The sequence below is a fragment of the Phoxinus phoxinus genome (assembly GCF_949152265.1).
Source record: "Phoxinus phoxinus genome assembly, chromosome: 15".
Lineage (NCBI taxonomy): Eukaryota > Metazoa > Chordata > Actinopteri > Cypriniformes > Leuciscidae > Phoxinus > Phoxinus phoxinus.
This window is the reverse complement of record NC_136890.1, coordinates 6251051-6272823: the sequence shown is the minus strand read 5'-3', so window position 1 is coordinate 6272823 and position 21773 is coordinate 6251051. Positions and strand designations below refer to the sequence as shown.

At 36.8% G+C, this 21773-nt stretch overlaps 1 protein-coding gene across 1 annotated transcript in view; it reads right to left on the bottom strand.

Moving 5' to 3' along the window:
* The window catches only part of frmd3 (FERM domain containing 3), a 65219-nt gene extending 43665 nt beyond the window's left edge, over positions 1 to 21554 (bottom strand). Inside the window, exon 1 of the mRNA XM_079638460.1 lies at positions 21315 to 21554. Coding sequence (XP_079494586.1) covers positions 21315 to 21419 — 105 coding nt within the window. The 5' untranslated portion in view covers positions 21420 to 21554. The remainder of the gene's footprint in view (positions 1 to 21314) is intronic.
* Positions 21555 to 21773: the final 219 nt, after the last annotated feature.

Here is a 21773-nt window from a genome sequence, read left to right as displayed (position 1 = left end):
ATGTGGATGAAAGACAACAACTCCCATCATCACTTGTTCACACATTTACTATTTTCTACATGGTGAATATATAGGGCATAGGGAACGATTCAAACAGTGTAAATATGCTTTCCATTGGGGAGAATGAAGTCTGGTTTCACGTTAGTGTCACGCGAACAGTGCCAGCTCCGGTCCAGAGACACGATAGCACAGAGCGGATCATATGTGGTGCAGACCACAAAACGTATCGTTCCCATTTGAATTCTGCACAGAACGCTGCATTTTAAAGCGATGGAGGAGAAACGGTTAGACAGACTCTGCATTAAACAGCACTGAAGAGTAGAAGAGATAACACCAACATAAATTACACACTTTTCAAACTACACATCCTTGATTATGTTCACTGTTTTGCTTTACTAACAGTTCATATTAAATATTAAAGGGGAATCTATTAGACTGTATCATAAGCAGTCAAATGCGGCTTTAGTGAGCTCAACAGCTCTAGTCGAGCTGTGTTATAAACACAACGCTATTGGCTATTTTTAAAAAGGGGAGGAGCTACTCGACATGTCCCACCCTGTCTTCCTGTTTCAGAGGAAATGACCTCAACACATTGAATAATACTGCGCGTTTCAAGACACTTCAGTGGGCCTTTACTGTTTGGGAATCTTACATCAGTATCATTACTGACTGGTTGTTCATATGAAAATGTGTAACTGAAAATACATTTAGAATTTTTGCAATAAATGGTATATAATTATAATTTAAAATTACATGTTTAAAACATTACATTACATGTATATTCTTTATATAATATGGTTTAGATTTAGATAAGCGGTTGCAGGGGTTGACAGGCAGATTCCCTGCTGCAAACACATCATTCTGCAGTGAGTGACGATGGGTTCATGGTCTCATACAGGACAGTGTCTCTGTGTGCTCGACTGAGCAGCTCTGGTTCAGCTCTGATGACCATCAGCTTTTGACCTTGCTGTTATTACCTGTGACGCAGGCTGCTTTGGCACACTGTGTGAAATACATCTCACTGTGGGGGCTCCAATTCCACTACAGAGGAACTCTACAGGTAGCTACTGGACGTTCTGCTCTTCCAGTATGAAAAAAACGTTCTCAATATTAATTAATAAAAAGCAAATGTCTCTTTCTGCACATTTTAAAATGTGAAATGTGGATCAAGCACTACACTGGATCGAATTAAGAAGATAATTTCTAATATCATTACATATCTCTTCTCTTACAATGATAGAAGGAACTACATTTGGTAACTACATTGGTTATTTTACGGTGTCTTTGTTTCACGTTACATGAATTTACTACAGTAATAACTGTAACAAGGACACCTTAAAGTAAAGTGTGACCCTGGTATTTGCCTGTGCACTACCCACAATGATATGGTGGTCTTTGCGGTTTCTAGGGTGTTGCTATGTGCTTGTTAAGGTTTTCTGAGTGGTTGTTAGTGTCTTGCCACAATGCAAAGGTGTTATTTGAGGTTTCTAGGGTGTTGCTATGTGGTTGCAAAGGCATCATTAGGAAGCATGGCATTAGTTTTCACTGTTATGCTGATGATACTCAGCTCTATATTTCTTCACGCCCTGACGAAACTTACCAATTCACAAAATTAACGGAATGCATAGCTGATCTAAAAAATTGGATGACTAGTAATTTCCTACTACTAAATTCTGAAAAAACAGAGATTCTAATTATTGGACAAAAAACTTCCTCACGTAATAACCTAGAGTACTGTCTAACACTTGATGGCTGCTCTGTCAAGTCTTCGTCGTCGGTTAGGAACCTGGGTGTGCTCTTTGATACCAATCTTTAATTTGAAAGTCACGTGTCTAGTATCTGTAAAACCGCTTTCTTCCATCTTAAAAATACATCTAAATTACGTCATATGGTCTTAATGACAAATGCGGAACAATTAGTTAATGCGTTCATGACCTCAAGGCTAGATTATTGTAATGCTCTACTGGGTGGTTGCCCTGCACACTTAACAAACAAACTACAGCTGGTCCAAAACGCAGCAGCTCGAGTTCTTACCAGAACCAGCAAGTATGACCATATTAGCCCCGTTCTGTCAACACTGCATTGGCTGCCTATTAAACATTGTATACATTTTAAAATATTGCTGATTACTTACAAAGCACTAAATGGTTTAGCTCCGCAGTACTTGAGCGAGCTCTTAACGCATTATAGTCCTTCACGTCTATTGCGATCTCAAAATTCCGGCCAGTTGATAATACCTAGAATATCAAAATCGACTGCTGGCGGTAGATCCTTTTCCTATTTAGCACCAAAACTTTGGAACAGTCTTCCTAACATTGTCTGGGAAGCAGACACACTGTCAGTTTAAATCTAGACTATAAACACATCTCTTTGACCTAGCTTATACATAGAACATTATCAATTTCTATAATTCAATGTTAGGCTGCATAGATTAGGTCAGCTGGAACCCGGGAACACATCCCATAAATCCTGATGTACTCTTTACATCATAAGAAGGATGGCGTCTACGCTAATATTAGTCTCTCTGTTTATCCAGATTTATCCAGATCCAGATCTGATGAAGGACCTGCGCCTGGACACGACAACGCAGTCCTGATGTGTCAACTAGACTCTCCCCTGTGAAGACCTCCCTCCCTTCCCTTTACCTCTGTACAGATAAAATAATTCCGGTTCGCATGGACACGCAGAAGCGATAAAAAAAAAATCTGTATTCTGAATTTTTAAGGCCAGACAGGTAGTTTGTTGAGGTCAATTTCAAGAGAAAGACTACATGCCTGCGCGTATACAGGTGCTGGTCATAAAATTAGAATATCATCAAAAATTTGATTTATTTCAAGAATTCAACTTAACAGGTGAAAATAATATATTATATAGACTCATTACATGCAAAGTGAGATATTTAAAGCCTTTATTTGTTATAATTTAGATGATTATGGCTTACAGCTTATGAAACCCACAAAATCAAAATCCCAGAAAATTAGAATATTACATGAAATTACACAGTAATACCATGGTCATTGAACCAGGTTTTGGTTCTTTTGGCAGTGTGGGCAGGTGCAAATCCTGCTGGAAAATGAAGGAAGCATGAAGTGTTCTGAAAACGTCCTGGTAACTTTTTGATGATATTCTCATTTTATGACCAGCACCTGTATATTCAAATGCGCATACCTAGACTAAACACGTAACGCTGGGTTCACACCGGACGCGGGAGCGGCGCGGAACGGAAAATCACGCGCGGCCCGGCGCGTGCCTGTTCACACCAGACGCGTATTCTTCGCCGAGGTCGACAAGCGCTTCTGCTCAGTTGTTGTTTATTCAGAGCTATTTTTCACATCATGGTTAAGTAAATAACCTCATAAAATGAATACACCATGTTTCTGTAACCAAGAAGTTTGTACACTTCTTTTATTAATCCGTTGTCGAGACACACCTGCAGCCAGAGAGAGAATACCATGGTAGACAGTAGTAGCCTAGTAGGCTAGTGTAGATATACCGTTGAAATATACATCCTTTCTTCAAATTTATTAAATCTATTTTCCTCTTCCTGTTTCCCAGTGCGAGTAATTTGACATCATCCATTTTCACTTATCAACTCCTGCCTGCCTCTCTCTCTCTCTCTTTCCCTGTTTGTTTGTGTTCTCGCGGTATTTTAATTAGAAAATTGACGCGGATCACTCGCGGCTCGCGCAAAAAATGCCGCGGCGCTCCGCGTCTGGTGTGAACGACACCATAGGTTAACATGGGCGCCGAAAGGAAGCGGCCTCCGTTCCGCGCCGCTTCCGCGTCGCTTCTGCGTGCGGTGTGAACCCGGCGTAATACGCATATATGCACGCCATCAGCGTTTTCACAGATTCGCGTTTTGAAGTTTGCACGGAGATGATAATTTTTTATTTTCTAAACACCTGCACCTTGGAACCTATTTCAAGGTTTGCATTCTCGAGCCACCAGGCACTGTTGTCGAGCAAATGAGCAGGTCGGATCGCATTAATGGTTTTCTGTTAGAACGGTGTCGTGTAAGTTAAAGTTTTTCTCAATTGTTTACACACAAATAGTGGTACTTGAGACACAATGACCACAACATGTAACTCATGCACCAACCCCCTGAACCAATTCTGCTAAACTACATGCACAATTCCTGCTTTACACTCAATTTGCAGTTCTAAAACACACTTTTTTCAAAACACTACACACAATTCTCTGCATTTGGCACAATTTTCATGCAGAAAATCTCGTTTTCACAAGGAAAACACTGCCATTCAAATATGCACACTGACTCATCACACGGGCAAACACCCATCACACAGTTTTACAATTAGCAATCAGAGCTTTTTTTTTTTTTTACTGTAACTGTATGCAGTAAATTCTTCTGTTGTTTTGTATGTAGACCAATGTATGGGCAACTTTGTGTTGGGATGTACACTGTGTACATTGTTTTTGTGGGAAAAATTTGTTACCGTGTATTTGTGTGTATAAAAGTATAAAAACAATATTCTCAAATATTTTACAACACTTATGCATGTACTGTCTGTAGTAAGTGTAACACTGAACAAAAAAGGCCTCAGTCATTATGATGAATGGAGAAGAAGTGTTTTACATTGAGCACATCAGTGTTCAACTGGTTCTTCTAAATGTCTATTCATATGGTGTGTGTCATTTGAAAACAAAATACCATTTTGAGAAGAAATAACATTGTTTTGAATGTAAAGTTTCATTTTGCAGGAGAATTGAGGGATTTTGCCCATTGTGTGTGTGTTTTTTTATTTGTGTGTAGAGTTCTGAGAGTATGAGGCATGCTTGTAAACAATCGAGAAAACTGTAGTAACTAATGATCTTTGCAACAGAAGTGAATCAATCAAAGCCAAATGTAGCTGGAGAATAACTTTATTCTAGATCTGCTGTAAAGCCAAAACAATCTGTTACTTTAATTTCCTATTATCTCTGTAGAGCTGCTTTGAAACAGTCCATATTGATAAAAGCGCTATATAAATGAAGATGACTTGACTAGGTGTTCTTAAAGGGCACCTATTATGACATTTAAAATGTTCCTAATGTTGTTTAGGGAGTCCCCAACAACAGTTTTACGTGCATGCAATGTCAAAAAACACTTTTGTTGTCGTATAATATGCATTTATTTTTACCTGATTTGCTCACCGACTCCCAAATGATTCGTTCAACGACTCATTTTCCAAACCCCTCCTCTGCGCGACACTAATCTGCGTTGATTGGTCAGATGACCCAGCAGTGTTTACAGAGATAATACTTATTGTTTAACACGGAGTACAATGATGCTTTTATCAATTAAATCGTGTTATAATAATGATTATAGTCCACTGCTTTGTAGATAAAGAATTTAATGTTATGTTAGCGAGCATAGCCCAGAGTTCATATTGTAAAAGCACAATCAGTCTTTGTTTGCATTAGCCCGAAGCATAAACATAAAGTTTTTACAAAAAAAAAAAAAGCACTTACGTTACTACGAGGTATTACTCTATTCTTTAAGACAACTCCGAAAACAACGACAAACACTTCACATATCTCAATACAATTGTCATTGAAGACCTAGAAGCTAAACGGTGCTTACACAACAAACAAAATAATTATTAAGCATGCTACATAAAACATAAATGCAACAATTATTAATAACACTTACAGGTTGTGAACTGAACCTTCCTTCAATATCAGCCGGCTCGCGAATCCAAGTTTGATTGCATTTAAAAAGCAATCGTCTTCAAAATGGCGCGAACAAAGCACAAGGCTCGGACTATACTTCTGTGGTATAGTTATATATATGAATTGTAGCCACTTAGTCTTCAAATGCTCCTCCTTGGGCAGATGAAAAAAGTTGGCTTTTGAGCCGCACTTCAGAACACAGCGTCTCGTCACCATGATATTTTCCCCTGGCCTTGGAGCGCAATAAGTGGGCGTATCGTATTCAAATAACTTGACAAGTTGACGTCATCTAGTCAGAGAAAAAGCTTCGGTCTTCTAACGATTCATAAAAATGACTCAGAGTCGACTCTTACTTTTGAAAGACAATAACTTTATATACGGTGCACTTTCATATTTCAAACTTTGCAGGATGTTTTTGTTCACTTAGATCTATGTTACACACTACATGAAAGGTAAATTTCAAAATTCCATAATAGGTGCCCTTTAATGTGATTTTTGTGTGTTGCCACAATGCTAGTGTGTTATTTGTGGTTGCTTGGGTGTTGTTATATGGTTGCTAAGGTGTTCTGATTGATTGTTGGTATGTTGCCACTATGCTAGGGTGTTATCTATGGTTGCTAGAGCGTCGTTATATGGTTGCTAAGGTGTTCTGAGTGATTGTTGGTGTGATGCCACCATGTTAGGGTGTTATTTTTGGTTGCTAGGGTGTTGCTATGTGATTGCAACATCTAAAAAAAAACATCTAGCATTAATTCGATCTCAAACAGATTCATTCAATGGAGTTATTACTCCACCATGTGCGTGACATCATTAACCAACGTGGACGAACTACCACTTTCCAACAGTACGGTTTCGGGAAACAGTCGTGACTAGCTTGATTTCTTCAACGATGCATCGTATTATGGTAGCTAAGCAGCGAGTTACAGCTTTGTACGGGAAACGCACCCCTGATCAAGTTATCTCAGGAGACAGGAAGTGAAGCTAACATTGGGTTCAGACGTGCCTTGATGCCTTCCTACCTTGGAAAGCATCTTCCGAAGGAAGCATTTTTAAGCTTTCGGACACAGCCCATGTCATTCTAACCAGAGGATGAGAGCTGTAGTTCCGACCACACAACTTTGTGATGCTGGAAACACAGTATTGTTAAACTATGTTGCTAACAAGAGAACTTGCAAACATAGATGACTAATGATGTTTTTAGGAAATGGAAATGCACCCCATGTCTCTATGTTTGGTCAATGTAAAACATCTATGGTCCAGGTCCCTTTCTTCAATGTAAATCTGTTTACATTTTTGGCCCGTTTTATCATCAAGGTAAAAATTGCACATCTTTGCTCTTTTTGATCTTCCCTTCATGTCTGTAATACAACTGCTCTAAATAATACAAACGCTTTGTTCAAATGACTATGTGCAATAGAAGGCCAATAGTGATGCTTGCTTTAGCAAACACTTAATGGATAAGGATGCATGATAGAGAGAGAGATGAAGTATGGGGGAGAGATTATCAATTATTAAGGAGTCTAACAAGATGACAAGTTTAAACAACACAACCGCACTGCACTGCTGCTCTTTCTTTAACTCTCCACCTTCCAAAATCCCTCCAAGATTCACTTAGCAATGCCTCCGTCGGCCGCTCTAGTCGGAACAAGCAGAGTTTAGGACCGTGAAAGCTTTGCCCTAGATAAAATGTTCAGTAATTAATACCCATGCCATATCAATTATGACTGCGTCTTCCTTAGAACTAAACACAAAATGTTTGCTAATCCAGAGGTCACAAGGCAGATTCATATCATAAACAGGGGACAGGAAAAAAAATGAGATTTATGTGAGCAAGTAAATCAGAGCACACTTTCTTTATGCATAAAATCAAAGTTAAAGTAACAAAATTAATACGATGACACTGGAAAAGGCAGATGTTAGTATTCTACAGCATGCATACTTGCCTAATTTAAGCAGCTGACCATGTGTGAAAGACGAACCCCTTGTCGATTGCCATTAACCCCTGATTTTCTCAAAATGGTTTAGTCTGTCCTTGGCCCAAATACATAAGGACTGGTCAATGTTAAACGCTTGAGGGTATATGGTGACATATATACACGTGTACATAGCAAATCTTAAAGGACTCGAATCATTCAGGATTCACTAAACTTCTGCAGTGAAACAAGAATCAAAGAAACCTAATCAGTGAAGATGCTGTTTAGAAAACTGAGTCTCATATCGTCTCAAAAATGAGATGTCATTTTTATGTTAGAAAAAGAGAAATTAAATGGATAGATCACTCTTATGCAGAACACAAATAAAGGTATTTTGAAGAATGTTTCAGCTGTTTTTATCCATACTATGTAAGTCAAAGGGTTACAAAAGTTTCTAGTTCCGAAAAAGCGTAAAAATAATCCATGCAACTCCAGCGGTTTAATACAATCTGGTCAAATTAGCGAAATTTTGTGAGCAAAAAAAGTATTTAGTCAATAGTGTAGTGTGAAGGACAGCTTTTAAACAGCCAGCTTCTGTTGGTCAATGATGAAAAATTCCCTTAAACAACCCATTGTGAAATCTGCTTTGGGAAATCTGCTGCGAAATTCCCAATCACTTGGAACACTGTAGAAATAACTGGAAAACTAAAGGTAAATGTGACCACATTTTTCAGAATACAATCATTTTGTATGATTTGTAACGCGAGCAAAGTTTAAGTGGTAAATATCGAATCAAATCATTGATCAACAAACCTATACAAAGGCCAAATATGGTGAACTTCATTCATTGTTGCATTTCACATGACTTAAAGTCATTATGACACAAACACTAAGGTAAAATACATATGTCTTTTATGGAGCTTGAAACTTTTGGACCCCATTGACTTTCATTGTATGGACAAAAATAGGTAAGTTCTTCAAATATCTTCTTTTGGATGAACTATTCATTTAATTACGCTGACCTGTAAATTCCTTAATAAGGAATTGTCCTACAATAAAAGATATTCAAGATTTAAGTACCACCATGAACTATTTAAATGGACGTATTGTCTAAAAAACAAGATCCTCATTGCGTGAGACACTGAAAAATAATTATTTTTGGAATTTAGTTTAGTGACGCCAATGTTCATATTTCAGTTTCAGTTTCGGGTTCAGTTTCAGAACCCATTTAACAGCCATCTAATATTGGTGTTGACCTGACCCTTATGACCCGCACAGCGTTTATGCCTATAATGAGAGCGATCCTGAAACCATAGAAGCATTTCTCTGTTCGCCCTTTAAGCCTGAGTACAGGAAAGTGGATTATGCTGACGACAGGTCTGATATGAAACTGATCTGGTGCGGTAAGACGATGCCTTTGTCCAAGTCTTTCTTCTGTTACCGTTTATATCTCATGCTCAATTTATAATTAAAGATCTAAACATATTCTAAATATGACAGCTTCATTTCATCATCAACTCCTACGGCTGTCGTACGTGTTGGAAGGAAAAGTGGACTTTCAATGAATTTGTCCTTTTTGCGTGATTTACTGTGATTTACTGAACATAAATCCATGTGCAATGATTAACATTACAGTTCTGCTGGCAATGCTGTTTTGAAGTCTACCATGTGACTTGATTATGCATGTAGATCTGTAGTATTTATATACCATTGGCTGCATATGAATAATTTGTGAGAGCATAACGCAATTACATAAGGAAATATCAAAATGATTATCTGGATGGGATGTGACAACTTGGATGGGATAGCTTGATGTCACAACTTCAATATCAGTGTTATTATGGATGTTAAAAAGGTTAGAAAGGTCGAGTTGAACACAGAAACTAATTAGCAGAGGAACATTTAGGAGGACTTATTTAAGACAAATCAGAAAAATGTCAGAAAAATGTCCAAAAGGTGTCTTATTTATTGTGAATCTTCAAATATTTAAATTGATTGATTATACCAATTAATGATTACAGTTTGCATTTTAAGAGTAAATGATTCTTAATACTTCTTATTAAGCCAACAGGATGTTGAAGATTGCAAACGTGGTACTTTTGTTCTTAGAGTGAATGAAACTGAACCGATCACAAATGTTTGTGGTTGGATCATAAAACATTTATTCATTTTACACTGACAGCTTAAGTGAGTTTTCCTGTTGTTTTCTTTGTTCCCTTGTGAAAAAGAAGCACACTTTATCATATCTTTATAGAGAGCACACATTATAGAAATAATATGCTTTAAAAATTATATACTAAGATGAATTAAAAACCCATAATTATGGAAGCTTGTTTCAGCCACAGAATAAAACATTTTAAAAGATAATTGGGACTTTTATCTCACAATTCTGACTTTATTTCTCTGAATTGCGAGATATAAAGTCAGAGTTGTGAGATATAAAAGTCAGAATTGCGAAAAATAAAAGTCAGAGTTGTGAGATATAAAGTCAGAGTTGTGAGATATAAAAGTCAGAATTGCGAAAAATAAAAGTCAGAGTTGTGAGATATAAAGTCAGAATTGCGAGATATAAAGTCAGAATTGCGAGATATAAAAGTCAGAATTGCGAGATATAAAGTCAGAATTGCGAGATATAAAGTCAGAATTGCGAGATATAAAAGTCAGAATTGCGAGATATAAAGTCAGAATTGCGAGATATAAAAGTCAGAATTGCGAAAAATAAAAGTCAGAGTTGCGAGATATAAAAGTCAGAGTTGCGAGATATAAAGTCAGAATTGCGAGATATAAAAGTCAGAATTGCGAGATATAAAGTCAGAATTGCGAGATATAAAAGTCAGAATTGCGAGATATAAAGTCAGAATTGCGAGATATAAAAGTCAGAATTGCGAAAAATAAAAGTCAGAGTTGCGAGATATAAAAGTCAGAATTGCGAAAAATAAAAGTCAGAGTTGAGAGATATAAAAGTCAGGATTGCCGAGATATAAAGCCAGAATTGCGAGATATAAAGTCAGAATTGCGAGATATAAAAGTCAGAATTGCGAGATATAAAGTCAGAATTGCGAGATATAAAGCCAGAATTGCGAGATATAAAGTCAGAATTGCGAGATATATAAGTCAGAATTGCGAGATATAAAAGTCAGAATTGCGAGATATAAAGTCAGAATTGCGAGATATAAAGTCAGAATTGCGAGATATAAAAGTCAGAATTACGAGATATAAAGTCAGAATTGCGAGATATAAAAGTCAGAGTTACGAGATATAAAAGTCAGAGTTACGAGATATAAAGTCAGAATTGTGAGATATAAAAGTCAGAATTGTGTGATATAAAAGTCAGAGTTACGAGATATAAAAGTCAGAGTTACGAGATATAAAGTCAGAATTGTGAGATATAAAAGTCAGAATTGCGAGATATAAAGTCAGAATTGCGAGATATAAAAGTCAGAATTGCGAGATATAAAGTCAGAATTGCGAGATATAAAAGTCAGAATTGCGAAAAATAAAAGTCAGAGTTGCGAGATATAAAAGTCAGAATTGCGAAAAATAAGTCAGAGTTGCGAGATATAAAAGTCAGAGTTGCGAGATATAAAGTCAGAATTGCGAGATATAAAAGTCAGAATTGCGAGATATAAAGTCAGAATTGCGAGATATAAAAGTCAGAATTGCGAAAAATAAAAGTCAGAGTTGAGAGATATATAAAGTCAGAATTGTGAGATATAAAGTAAGAATTGTGAGATATAAAGTCAGAATTGCGAGATATAAAGTCAGAATTGCGAGATATAAAAGTCAGAGTTGTGAGATATAAAGTCAGAATTGTGAGATATAAAAGTCAGAATTGCGAGATATAAAAGTCAGAATTGCGAAAAATAAAAGTCAGAGTTGCGAGATATAAAAGTCAGAGTTGCGAGATATAAAGTCAGAATTGCGAGATATAAAAGTCAGAATTGCGAGATATAAAGTCAGAATTGCGAGATATAAAAGTCAGAATTGCGAAAAATAAAAGTCAGAGTTGCGAGATATAAAAGTCAGAGTTGCAAGATATAAAGTCAGAATTGCGAGATATAAAAGTCAGAATTGCGAGATATAAAGTCAGAATTGCGAGATATAAAAGTCAGAATTGCGAAAAATAAAAGTCAGAGTTGCGAGATATAAAAGTCAGAATTGCGAAAAATAAAAGTCAGAGTTGAGAGATATAAAAGTCAGAATTGCCGAGATATAAAAGTCAGAATTGCCGAGATATAAAGTCAGAATTGCGAGATATAAAAGTCAGAATTGCGAGATATAAAGACAGAATTGCGAGATATAAAGTCAGAATTGCGAGATATAAAGTCAGAATTGCGAGATATATAAGTCAGAATTGCGAGATATAAAAGTCAGAATTGCGAGATATAAAGTCAGAATTGCGAGATATAAAGTCAGAATTGCGAGATATAAAGTCAGAATTGCGAGATATAAAAGTCAGAATTGCGAGATATAAAGTCAGAATTGCGAGATATAAAAGTCAGAGTTACGAGATATAAAAGTCAGAGTTACGAGATATAAAGTCAGAATTGTGAGATATAAAAGTCAGAATTGCGAGATATAAAGTCAGAATTGCGAGATATAAAGTCAGAATTGCGAGATGAAAAGTCAGAATTGCGAGATATAAAAGTCAGAGTTACGAGATATAAAAGTCAGAGTTACGAGATATAAAGTCAGAGTTGTGAGATATAAAAGTCAGAATTGCGAGATATAAAAGTCAGAATTGCGAGATATAAAAGTCAGAATTGCGAGATATAAAGTCAGAATTGCGAGATATAAAGTCAGAATTGCGAGATATAAAAGTCAGAATTGCGAGATATAAAGTCAGAATTGCGAGATATAAAGTCAGAATTGCGAGATGAAAAGTCGCAATTACCTTTTTTAGATTTTTATTCAGTGGCGGAAACAAGCTTCCATACATAATTGCCTGTTAAATTAATTGCTATGTATTATAGTTATATACTAAAACTTTTACTGACAATTTTTTATGGTAAAAATATACTTTTTTGGCAACAAAAAAAATGATATAGGGCATTGTAAAGTTACAGGAGAGCAGGTTAGGGAGTATGTTAGTCAACAAAGAAAAACTTTTAATTTGACATTACAAAGTGTGAAACCTGTACATATTTGTTTCTTTCATAAATCATATTTATGATGTAGAGCATCAGAAAATAGCTGAATGAGTTCTATGGGCTGTAATGTACTTTTATTTGACAGATGTAAGCGTGTATCAGTGTGTGTTTGTGTGTTTAACAGGTCATTTATCCCCAATGGCCAAACATGCTTTTGTCTCTTAAAATATCTATCACACACCACACACTGTCACGGCACTGCCTCAGGCTAGTGGTGTACAAACAGAACGGGAGGACACTTCATCTCATTCACACACACACACACACACACACACACACACACACAATAAGGACATATTATAGACTTTTTTCAATTTCCCAAAAATGTCAGATTTCCACAAAGAAATGTTTCTGAGCAAAAGAACAGGACCAGTTTGTGAAATAAAAAGTGTTGCAGTCTCAGCACAGACACACACACACACACACACACACACACAGTCTTTGAACCGCAGCGGTTATACATATGCACATCACTGAGACATCATTCAACACGCAATGACGTCATTCATTTACACCCCCCCCCCATCCCCCCCATCCTCCTGTTTTATTATCTCTTTTTTCTTTCTTCAGTCATTCTTACAAAACAAATCTCATCAAAGGGCATGGAGGAGAAGGATAAGAATAGCATGAGCGCTATTTATAGTCTCCATCACAACAGCACCTTCTCTCCTTCTTGCTCGCCAGACATTTATTGATGAAAAGAGGGAAGGAGAGAAGATGAGAGATATATTTCTGCAGATGGGGCGATTTGCATTTGGTGTATTACAAAAATAGAAATGTGTAATCGATGATGACATTGCTGCATTTTTAAGAATATAAAGACAGTGAGTGGAGGATTTTCAATGTGACTAAAGCTACGGCATACTGGATCTTAATAACCCTTACAAAACAGTGCAGTGATGGTAACAGATGGGAAAACCGTAGTATTTTAATATATCATGGCACTGGATGATTATGATTTTCATACTCCAAAAAAGCATTCAAATGACCCCATGGTGTGTCCAAAAGAGTAATAGCATGGTGTTTCTTGTTAGTGAATATCTCTCCTTTTCTTCTGTTTTGATTGGTAGATTTAAACTTTCGTTTATATTTTAAGGATTACTTTTTAATTGTTTTCTTTTAACTTGTCTGATACCCACGTACCCAAAATACTTAAATAAAGTTTAAGTTCTTTAATCAACAAGTGTTTCTGGTTTACCTTCTCTATAATGGTTTCCAATTTCTTTCCATCCATCCACCCTTGTTTGATAGTGTTATTTTAGTATTATTTATATACTATTATATTTCTTTTGACATTTGTATTAGGTTTTTTTATATATATTTTTTATATTACTATTTAGGTTTAATTGATCTTTATTATTTAAGGTTTAGTTTTTATTTACTTCCTGCTAGTAATTTTAGTGCTTCAACTAATACATTGACTTAAACATTGATATTTTTATAAAATGTGCTCCAATAATCCAATAAACATACTCTAATAATCTTAGATTATATACAATTAATTATATAAATAATAATCAGTTTTATTTTATTAAACCCCTTAGTTTTATAGTGAAGTTGCAGCTGAAGTCAAGTCATCTTCATTTATATAGCGCTTTTAACAATATAGACTGTTTCAAAGCAGCTTTACAGTGATAATAGGAAATTAAAGTGACAGATTGTTTTGGCTTTACAGCAGCTCTAGAATAAAGTTATTGTCCAGCTAAAGTTAGTTTTGATTGATTCACTTCCGTCACAAAGATCATTAGTTATTAACTTAGGGGACGCTTAGGGGATATATCTCTCTCTCTATATATATATATATTTTTTTTTTTTTTTATTATTGCTTCCGCATAACCTAGTGAAGACTAGTCAAGATAAAAAAAGCCCATTAAGACAGCTATGCATATATACATGCGTATTATCAAGAAAATAAATATGTAATATAAAAAAAAATGTTTACCTGTAGTCTTTAAAAAAGCATCTGAAATAATAAACTAAGTGCAATCTAGTGTGGTCAAAAACATAGGTTTTTCGATACATATCGATACTGAATTATCTGAAAATTGCAGAATAGGTACACGATACCAGCTGCACTTTCTCTCTCTCTCTCCTCTCTCCAACAGCGAGTGACACACAATCCCGTCTCTTCTGACTCACTCCTTTCATTTGCTCCAGATGAGTATTGTTAGTGTTACAGGGCTTGAATTTCAGCGTGTTATTGCACGTACTGCACACTTTACTCATTCTCGTTCACACCCAAAGTGTGTGCGCACATAAGCCGCCTCTCAGCACTAAATTGAGTTATTTTACGCTACTTATTGCACTTCAACAGTCAAATACACACAAAATAATGTCAAAATGCCGATCTTGGCGAGTATTCACGTAAACAGTCAGTTATGTTTTAAGTGAATGTAAACAGTTGAGAAAGAAAACGCATGAGTAACAGTATAATGGATCGGTGCGTCAGCTCTTAAAGTGACAGCAGCCTAATAAATCTGCTGCCAAATTATAAGATAATATTAAAAATATCTATATGGCAGTTTTTCCCTATGGTATCAATGTCAAAATTGTAGCCAGTGAAAATGCTGAGTGGCTAGTAACTTTAGAAAACCACTAGCCACAGTGGCTGGTAAGCCAATCAGCATTAGGGGGCGTATGATGGTGGAGGAGAGAGAACGGGCAAGAGGGAGATCTGAAGAAAGACTGCAGAAATAGAGATGAGACACAATACAAAAGAGAAAAGCTCAGAAGAAATCCCTGGAAAATGAAGGGTTATGACTGGGCAAGAGCTTTGGGACGCGGGTTAATAGCGCTGGAGAGAGCTAAGCGGGAAGGCCTGAAAACAGACGCGGCGGTTGCTTTGAGTCGCTCCACACGTGAGTAACACTGCGTTTGAGTGTCATTGTGTGTCTGGAGCTGCTGTGGGCTCTAGTGAGAGTCGCACTGAAGACTGCTTGTGTTTAGCATTGTTAGTGCGCACGCCGATGCACAAGCCGGTGATCGGGGATCGAGACCGACTCGGAGCAGGGCGGTGAGGATTGGAGGCGGAGCAATGAAGAAGGGGTGTGTTTGTTTGGGTTGATTGATTTCAAATATCAACAATGTCCAACAGCGTTTTTGAAATATCGCTTACTTTATCGCTGACTTTAATCAGTCAATGCATTTCTATCTTCTTTTTATTCAGCTATACAGAGATAGCTGGCTGCCTTTGTCCATATTAGGGACATATTAAGAACACGTCATGATAATCCATATGTCCTTCTCCAGTGTACAGAAGTGTACAGGAGTTTTTACCCCCTACATTGGCTGCATAAGAGGCTCATGTTTATATTAAAGGCAGGGACTACCCCCAAAATAACTGCCCCCTTTTTTTTGGTTTGGGCCACTGCCCCTCAAAATGTAGTCACGGCCCTGACCATATTCATATAACAGTAATTCAAAGAAAATCATGGTGTTGTCATCGTGCATGTTTAAAATGGTAATACCATACGACCTCCATTTACTTATTACTAAAAGCCATTAAAACAGAAATCATAATTGGCTATTGAAATGATGAAGTTCCAGCTTAGGAAGTACTCGCATTAAAAGGCACCTCAAATGTTCGACGTGACTTAATTCTGTCCAGTTTTGCCTACACAGGGAAGTTTAACAGCAGAAGCTGAGCGCAGCATCATAGCACATGAGTGATGCAGCAGTCACACTGAAGAGCATGATCTGCCTTAATAATGCATGGCCTATCTGTCCTTCAGACACTGAGAAGACACTCGGTACGCCTGAGCCAAGCTGAGAAATGACCCAGAGAAAACACACACATGCCTTTTACTTTAAGATAGAAATGTAACGTTATCACTGATCCAAACTGGCCATAACTTGACATGGTTTCAGTCAGTCCAAAACAGGGAGACACAAACGACTCATTTCTCATGACTTATAACTAAAATTATTTTAGTTATAATCTATGACAATCTAAATCTTTAAAATGATTTATGAATGTTTCATGGCAAACAGATCAGATTTGTGAAAAACAGTCATTTTTCTTCTATTTCTGAAAAACGAAAAGAAAACGTGTGCACGAAGGTCAATTGAAGTTATTAAAAGTCAAGGTACTGTATATGATCATTCACCATGTTGTCTTCCTATGTTTCATGACTCATTTGAGCAATATCACGTGAGATTTGTTGTTCAGCGCAGGTGATTACAGACATGCTAATATTTAGACCAACGGCATGATTGTGATATGACATTGCTTTTATACAAAAGTTTAATAAACAAGAAGTTAATATTGCAAAATTACATTTGACGTTGTCTATTTTTGCCAATAAAAACAGTTCTAAACTAAGTCAAATCAGCAACACACAGTAGTTCCTAAACGAATCAGTGTTGTGAAAGAATCAGTTGAGTGAATAATTCAATGACTCACTCAAAAACAGTCCTACGGCATCAACTTCCATTTTTCTTAGTGATTATTATCACCAGTTTATCAGGAAGTGACGATTTTGTTCTCTTCGACTGACTGGATGAAACGGTGCTTTAATCGCAAATATTTTGTGCGATATTCCAATTTTGCGCATGAGTTAAATTTGCAACTCTGTATGGAAACATGCAAACTGCTGAAAGAGTCCTTAAAACATCTTCAATAATTCACCCATTGACAAACGCACTCTCATGGCAATTAGTAACTATTTTACGGTTTGGGTTTGGGTTTGGGTTAGGGTTAGGGTCAGTAGCGTTTTTGGCACGGGCGAACCGGGGTGGCATTTTTTTATGTCACATGGGGGACGGCACGAGCTGTTAAAAAAAAATCCTCTGCGCGAGAAAGACAAAAATCCTCTTTCTATTATCTATCATTTCAATTATTGGCAAATTGGCACCCCTGCTTGCTGAGAAGGTGCTGTCCACAGAAGCTATGTCAAGCTATGTTGGTCTCCAACACGTCGCTCGCGAGCTACGAGTAACGTTAGCTCGTGGCCTGATGGGAGGTAGCTCGCCAAAAAAGCTTGCTTTATACGTTCACATATCGCCTTTTGCGCGCTCGAGTTTGTTATTTCAAATGTAGGCGCACGGGAAGCGCACTCATAATTGAAGCGACACGCTAATTTTTTTCAAGGGGCAGCGAGATGAAAAAATCGAATAATAAATAATATAAAAATGGTTTATGATGAGGTTTATCTTTTTATAAAACCTTTTTTGTCAAAACTTTATTTGAACGTGTACAGATAACATAAAAGACACTCCTTTAAAATCTGGCCATCATCTTTAATGTTATTATTTTAATGTTTGTGTAAACAAAAAGTGCATATTGATGCTAATTTGATATGTTATTTGCTGGTTTTCGACATAAAACTTGGTGAATTTATTTCATTGTGAAGTATTAGTACTTTTTGAACGAGATTCTGTGATAACTGTGATAATTTTGGTCACTCTAATCATGAAATGAAAATTCATGCCATTTCATCTCTAGTTATGATCAACTAAAATCACACAATTATGTGTTTTTACAGTAGCCTATAATATGCAAAGTACAATTTTCTATAAAAAAAATACAATACAATTTTCTTTTCTCTGACATTTAAGGGTGACATGGGCCTACAAAAACTATTTTAGGTCTAAAACAGTTTGGATAGTTGTTAATATGAGAGTTATGAGATTGCGTTACAGCTCTCGGCCACTTTTTTGGGCGCTCGAAGGGGGTCTCGCCCAGGGTGTAATTCAATGTAGAACCGCCACTGGTTAGGGTTCATATGAATTTGTACAATATAATTTTTGTACATTTTGAAATGATCCCACTGAGAGTTGGGTTTAGGGATGTGTGGACCTTCACGCTAACTTTTTCCTAAAAAATCCTACGTTTCTGTCCAAATAACACCCGAAATCGACACCTCGTCAATCAGTTACGTTTTCTCACGAGATTGGGTTGGACTGACAGTCTATCTGGAATGCGGAAACACAGTGAAAAGTCGAAGGTCTGTACATCAGCACTCTGTAGGCCAATCAAATTCAAGGCCCAGAGCTAACTGCTGACCTGCACTGTACACGACACGGCAAACTTAAACTCAGCATTTAACTCCTCGTGTAGCTAATAAAAAAGTAAGAGCTGAGTGCTTATAACATGTAAAAGTGCAGTCTCTGTCTATGAGGATGGTCATGAAATATGCAGGAGAAAGCCATCACAGAACAAGCAGCCATTAGAGCCTCGTGGCTTTCTAAAATATTCATAAGACCAAACAGAACGCTCCTTCCTTAGCTCAAAAGTTTATAAACACAACACCGGAGAGAGATACGATGTATCCGGGATGCACGTCGCTCTTTCTGTCATCTCTTTCTTACACTTGACCTCTTTCACTTTGTGCAGATATACAGAAATGGACCATCAGAAAATAACTCCACAGATACTTTAAAACTTTTCACTGATCTAGGAAGAGCTTGAACCACTATAAGAGGACTTCACCATCATAGCGCGGTTCTCTCAAAAGGAAAGAGAGGAAATGGTGGTTGATTCCATTAGACTGCATATACATTAGTGTGTAAAGTGTCTAATAGTGACACTGTAAAGAGCTCGACTACACATACACATCAGTTATCATCAAACACTTAAGCCTGCAGCGGAGCTGAAGGACAAGAACCGCATTAAGGCTGCCTCGTGACCTTTATAGATTCAATTATATTTATATTAGCAAAACTGCATGCAGATTTTTATAGTTTCCTAGAATGTTTTGAAAGGAAATGCATTGTCAAGAGTATTTCCCAGAAATGCGGGTTTGCTCATTTATCTTGACTGGAACATAGAGAGCATGATGGGAAGAAACCCATTGGCTGCGTCTCAAGATTTTTACGAGCTGCCTACAGAGAGGATTTTTGGGCATCATCGACACATTCAGACATTAGGAGGTGCTTCCGTTAGCTTTCCACAGATCTCAAAAAGTGGCATGGCAATGGTCATGGTGATGAAGTGAGCAAGTCACTATAACCGCATTTTCATGTGCTATCTAACATCCGATCCTTGTTTTGAAAGTGTCTTTTGTCTTGGATATGCAAGTAAACATTTTGATGTGTTGACTAACAAACTAAAGCACTTGTAAAGTACTTTTACATGATCATTTTAACTCATGAACATTTAAATGTAATATATTTAAAACATTCATTACACATAATGATAAAGTACAAATATTTTTAAATACATGACACACATGTTTCAAAAGAAATTGCATTAAAGTTAGTTTACCATAAATGCTTGATTTTAATCATATTTTAAAGACAATAGAAGTAATTATGAAATTACATACAGTACCGGTCAAAAGTTTAGGAAACATTACTATTTTTAATGTTTTTGAAAGAAGTCTCTTATGCTCATCAAGCCTGCATTTATTTGATCAAAACTACAGAGAAAAACAGTAATATTATGAAATATTATTACAATTTAAAATAATGTTTTTCTATTTTAATATACTTTAAAATATAATTTATTCCTGTGACGCAAAGCTGAATTTTCAGCATCATTGCTTCAGAAAAAGATTTCTATTTTAAATAAATGCTGTTCTTTTTTAACTTTTTATTCATCAGAGAATCCTGACAAAATCACTGGATATTAAAAAAAATATATTAAGAAGCACAACTGTTTCCAACATTGATAATAAATCAGCATATTAGACTGATTTCTGAAGGATCATGACGACTGGAGTAATTATGCTGAAAATTCAGCTTTGATCGCAGGAATATATTTTATTTAAAAGCATATTAAAATAGAACACTATAATTTTAAATAGTAATAAAATTTCACAATGTTACTGTTTTTTTTTTCTTTATTGTTTCCAAACTTTTGACCGGTACTGTATATATAAGTACTTCTGTAAAAAAACAAAAAAAACTCTTAAGTTCAACTATAATTGCATTTAATATAAATTTTAAATAAATAACACACAATTGAGTGTCCGAAAAAATGACATCACGTTCACGCCTAAGTAGCCTACTGTTTTTGTGCTGAAGTGTACTTCGATTTCACATGGGCTAAAGCTGCTGTCAAACCATGTGTGTTGTGAAATGAGCCATACAAATAAAAGTGACTTGACTTTACTGATTAAACATGCTTCCCATAGCAAATAGTTTCCCATCGTCAAAGACTTTTTCAGCAATCCTCCATCACTTTGGAAACAGAGATGAGACATCTGCCATTCATACTGCCTACCTTAGCCTACATCATATTCAGAAACACTGCAAATTAAATTACACAGCAAACAAAATATCCAACAGTTATAGGCTATGTTCAGTAATTCTGTTAGCCCTATTTATAAATGAAACACGTTTTGCATATAAATCTTTCTCTAGGAAAAAATAAAGTCAAGGGCGTAACTGTTTAACAGACAATCCAGTGACGGCAATAATGAAACGAGCAAACCATAACCAAAGCGTCATCACTCCCTAGGCGTCTTCCACCTAAACAAACACGAGTATACAACTCAAAGAGGCCAGTAAACAAGAAATGATCAATTCAACACGTTTAATAAGCATTATGTCCTCTCGGCATGTTTATAATCGCAGTGAAGAAGAGCATCGCATCACTGAGCGCGCGCACACCGGAGCACACGCGCCCGCTCGCGCCTACCTGGATGCAGCACGAGATCTCGGAGTCGTCGAGCAGGCGAACCGTGCACTGGACCTCCTGCGCGAGGGAGGACATGCTCGGACTCCGAAATCGAAGCATTTTCATGGCTCTTGGTTCCGCATAGCAAAGCAAAAAAAGCGCCTTTGGTTTCAGTGAGGACGGTGTGTCGGTTACGCGTCGCTTATGTCGCCAGCGGAGAGGAGGAAAGAGAGATGTCGCGTTATATGACCGGGAGAACGATCCCCCTTTTCTTTCTCTCCCCCTCCCTCCCGAACGCGCGCGCCTCTCTCCATCAGTTCAATCACATCAGCGATATCAGCGGGCATCACCTGTAATGAACAACTACACAATGTGTTGCCATAACAACGGGAGTTACAGGACAGTTTCCGCCTGAAAATTAATAGTTACCACTAACGTTATATAGCCTACCATTTGTGCTAGCCTACAGCAAAACCATAT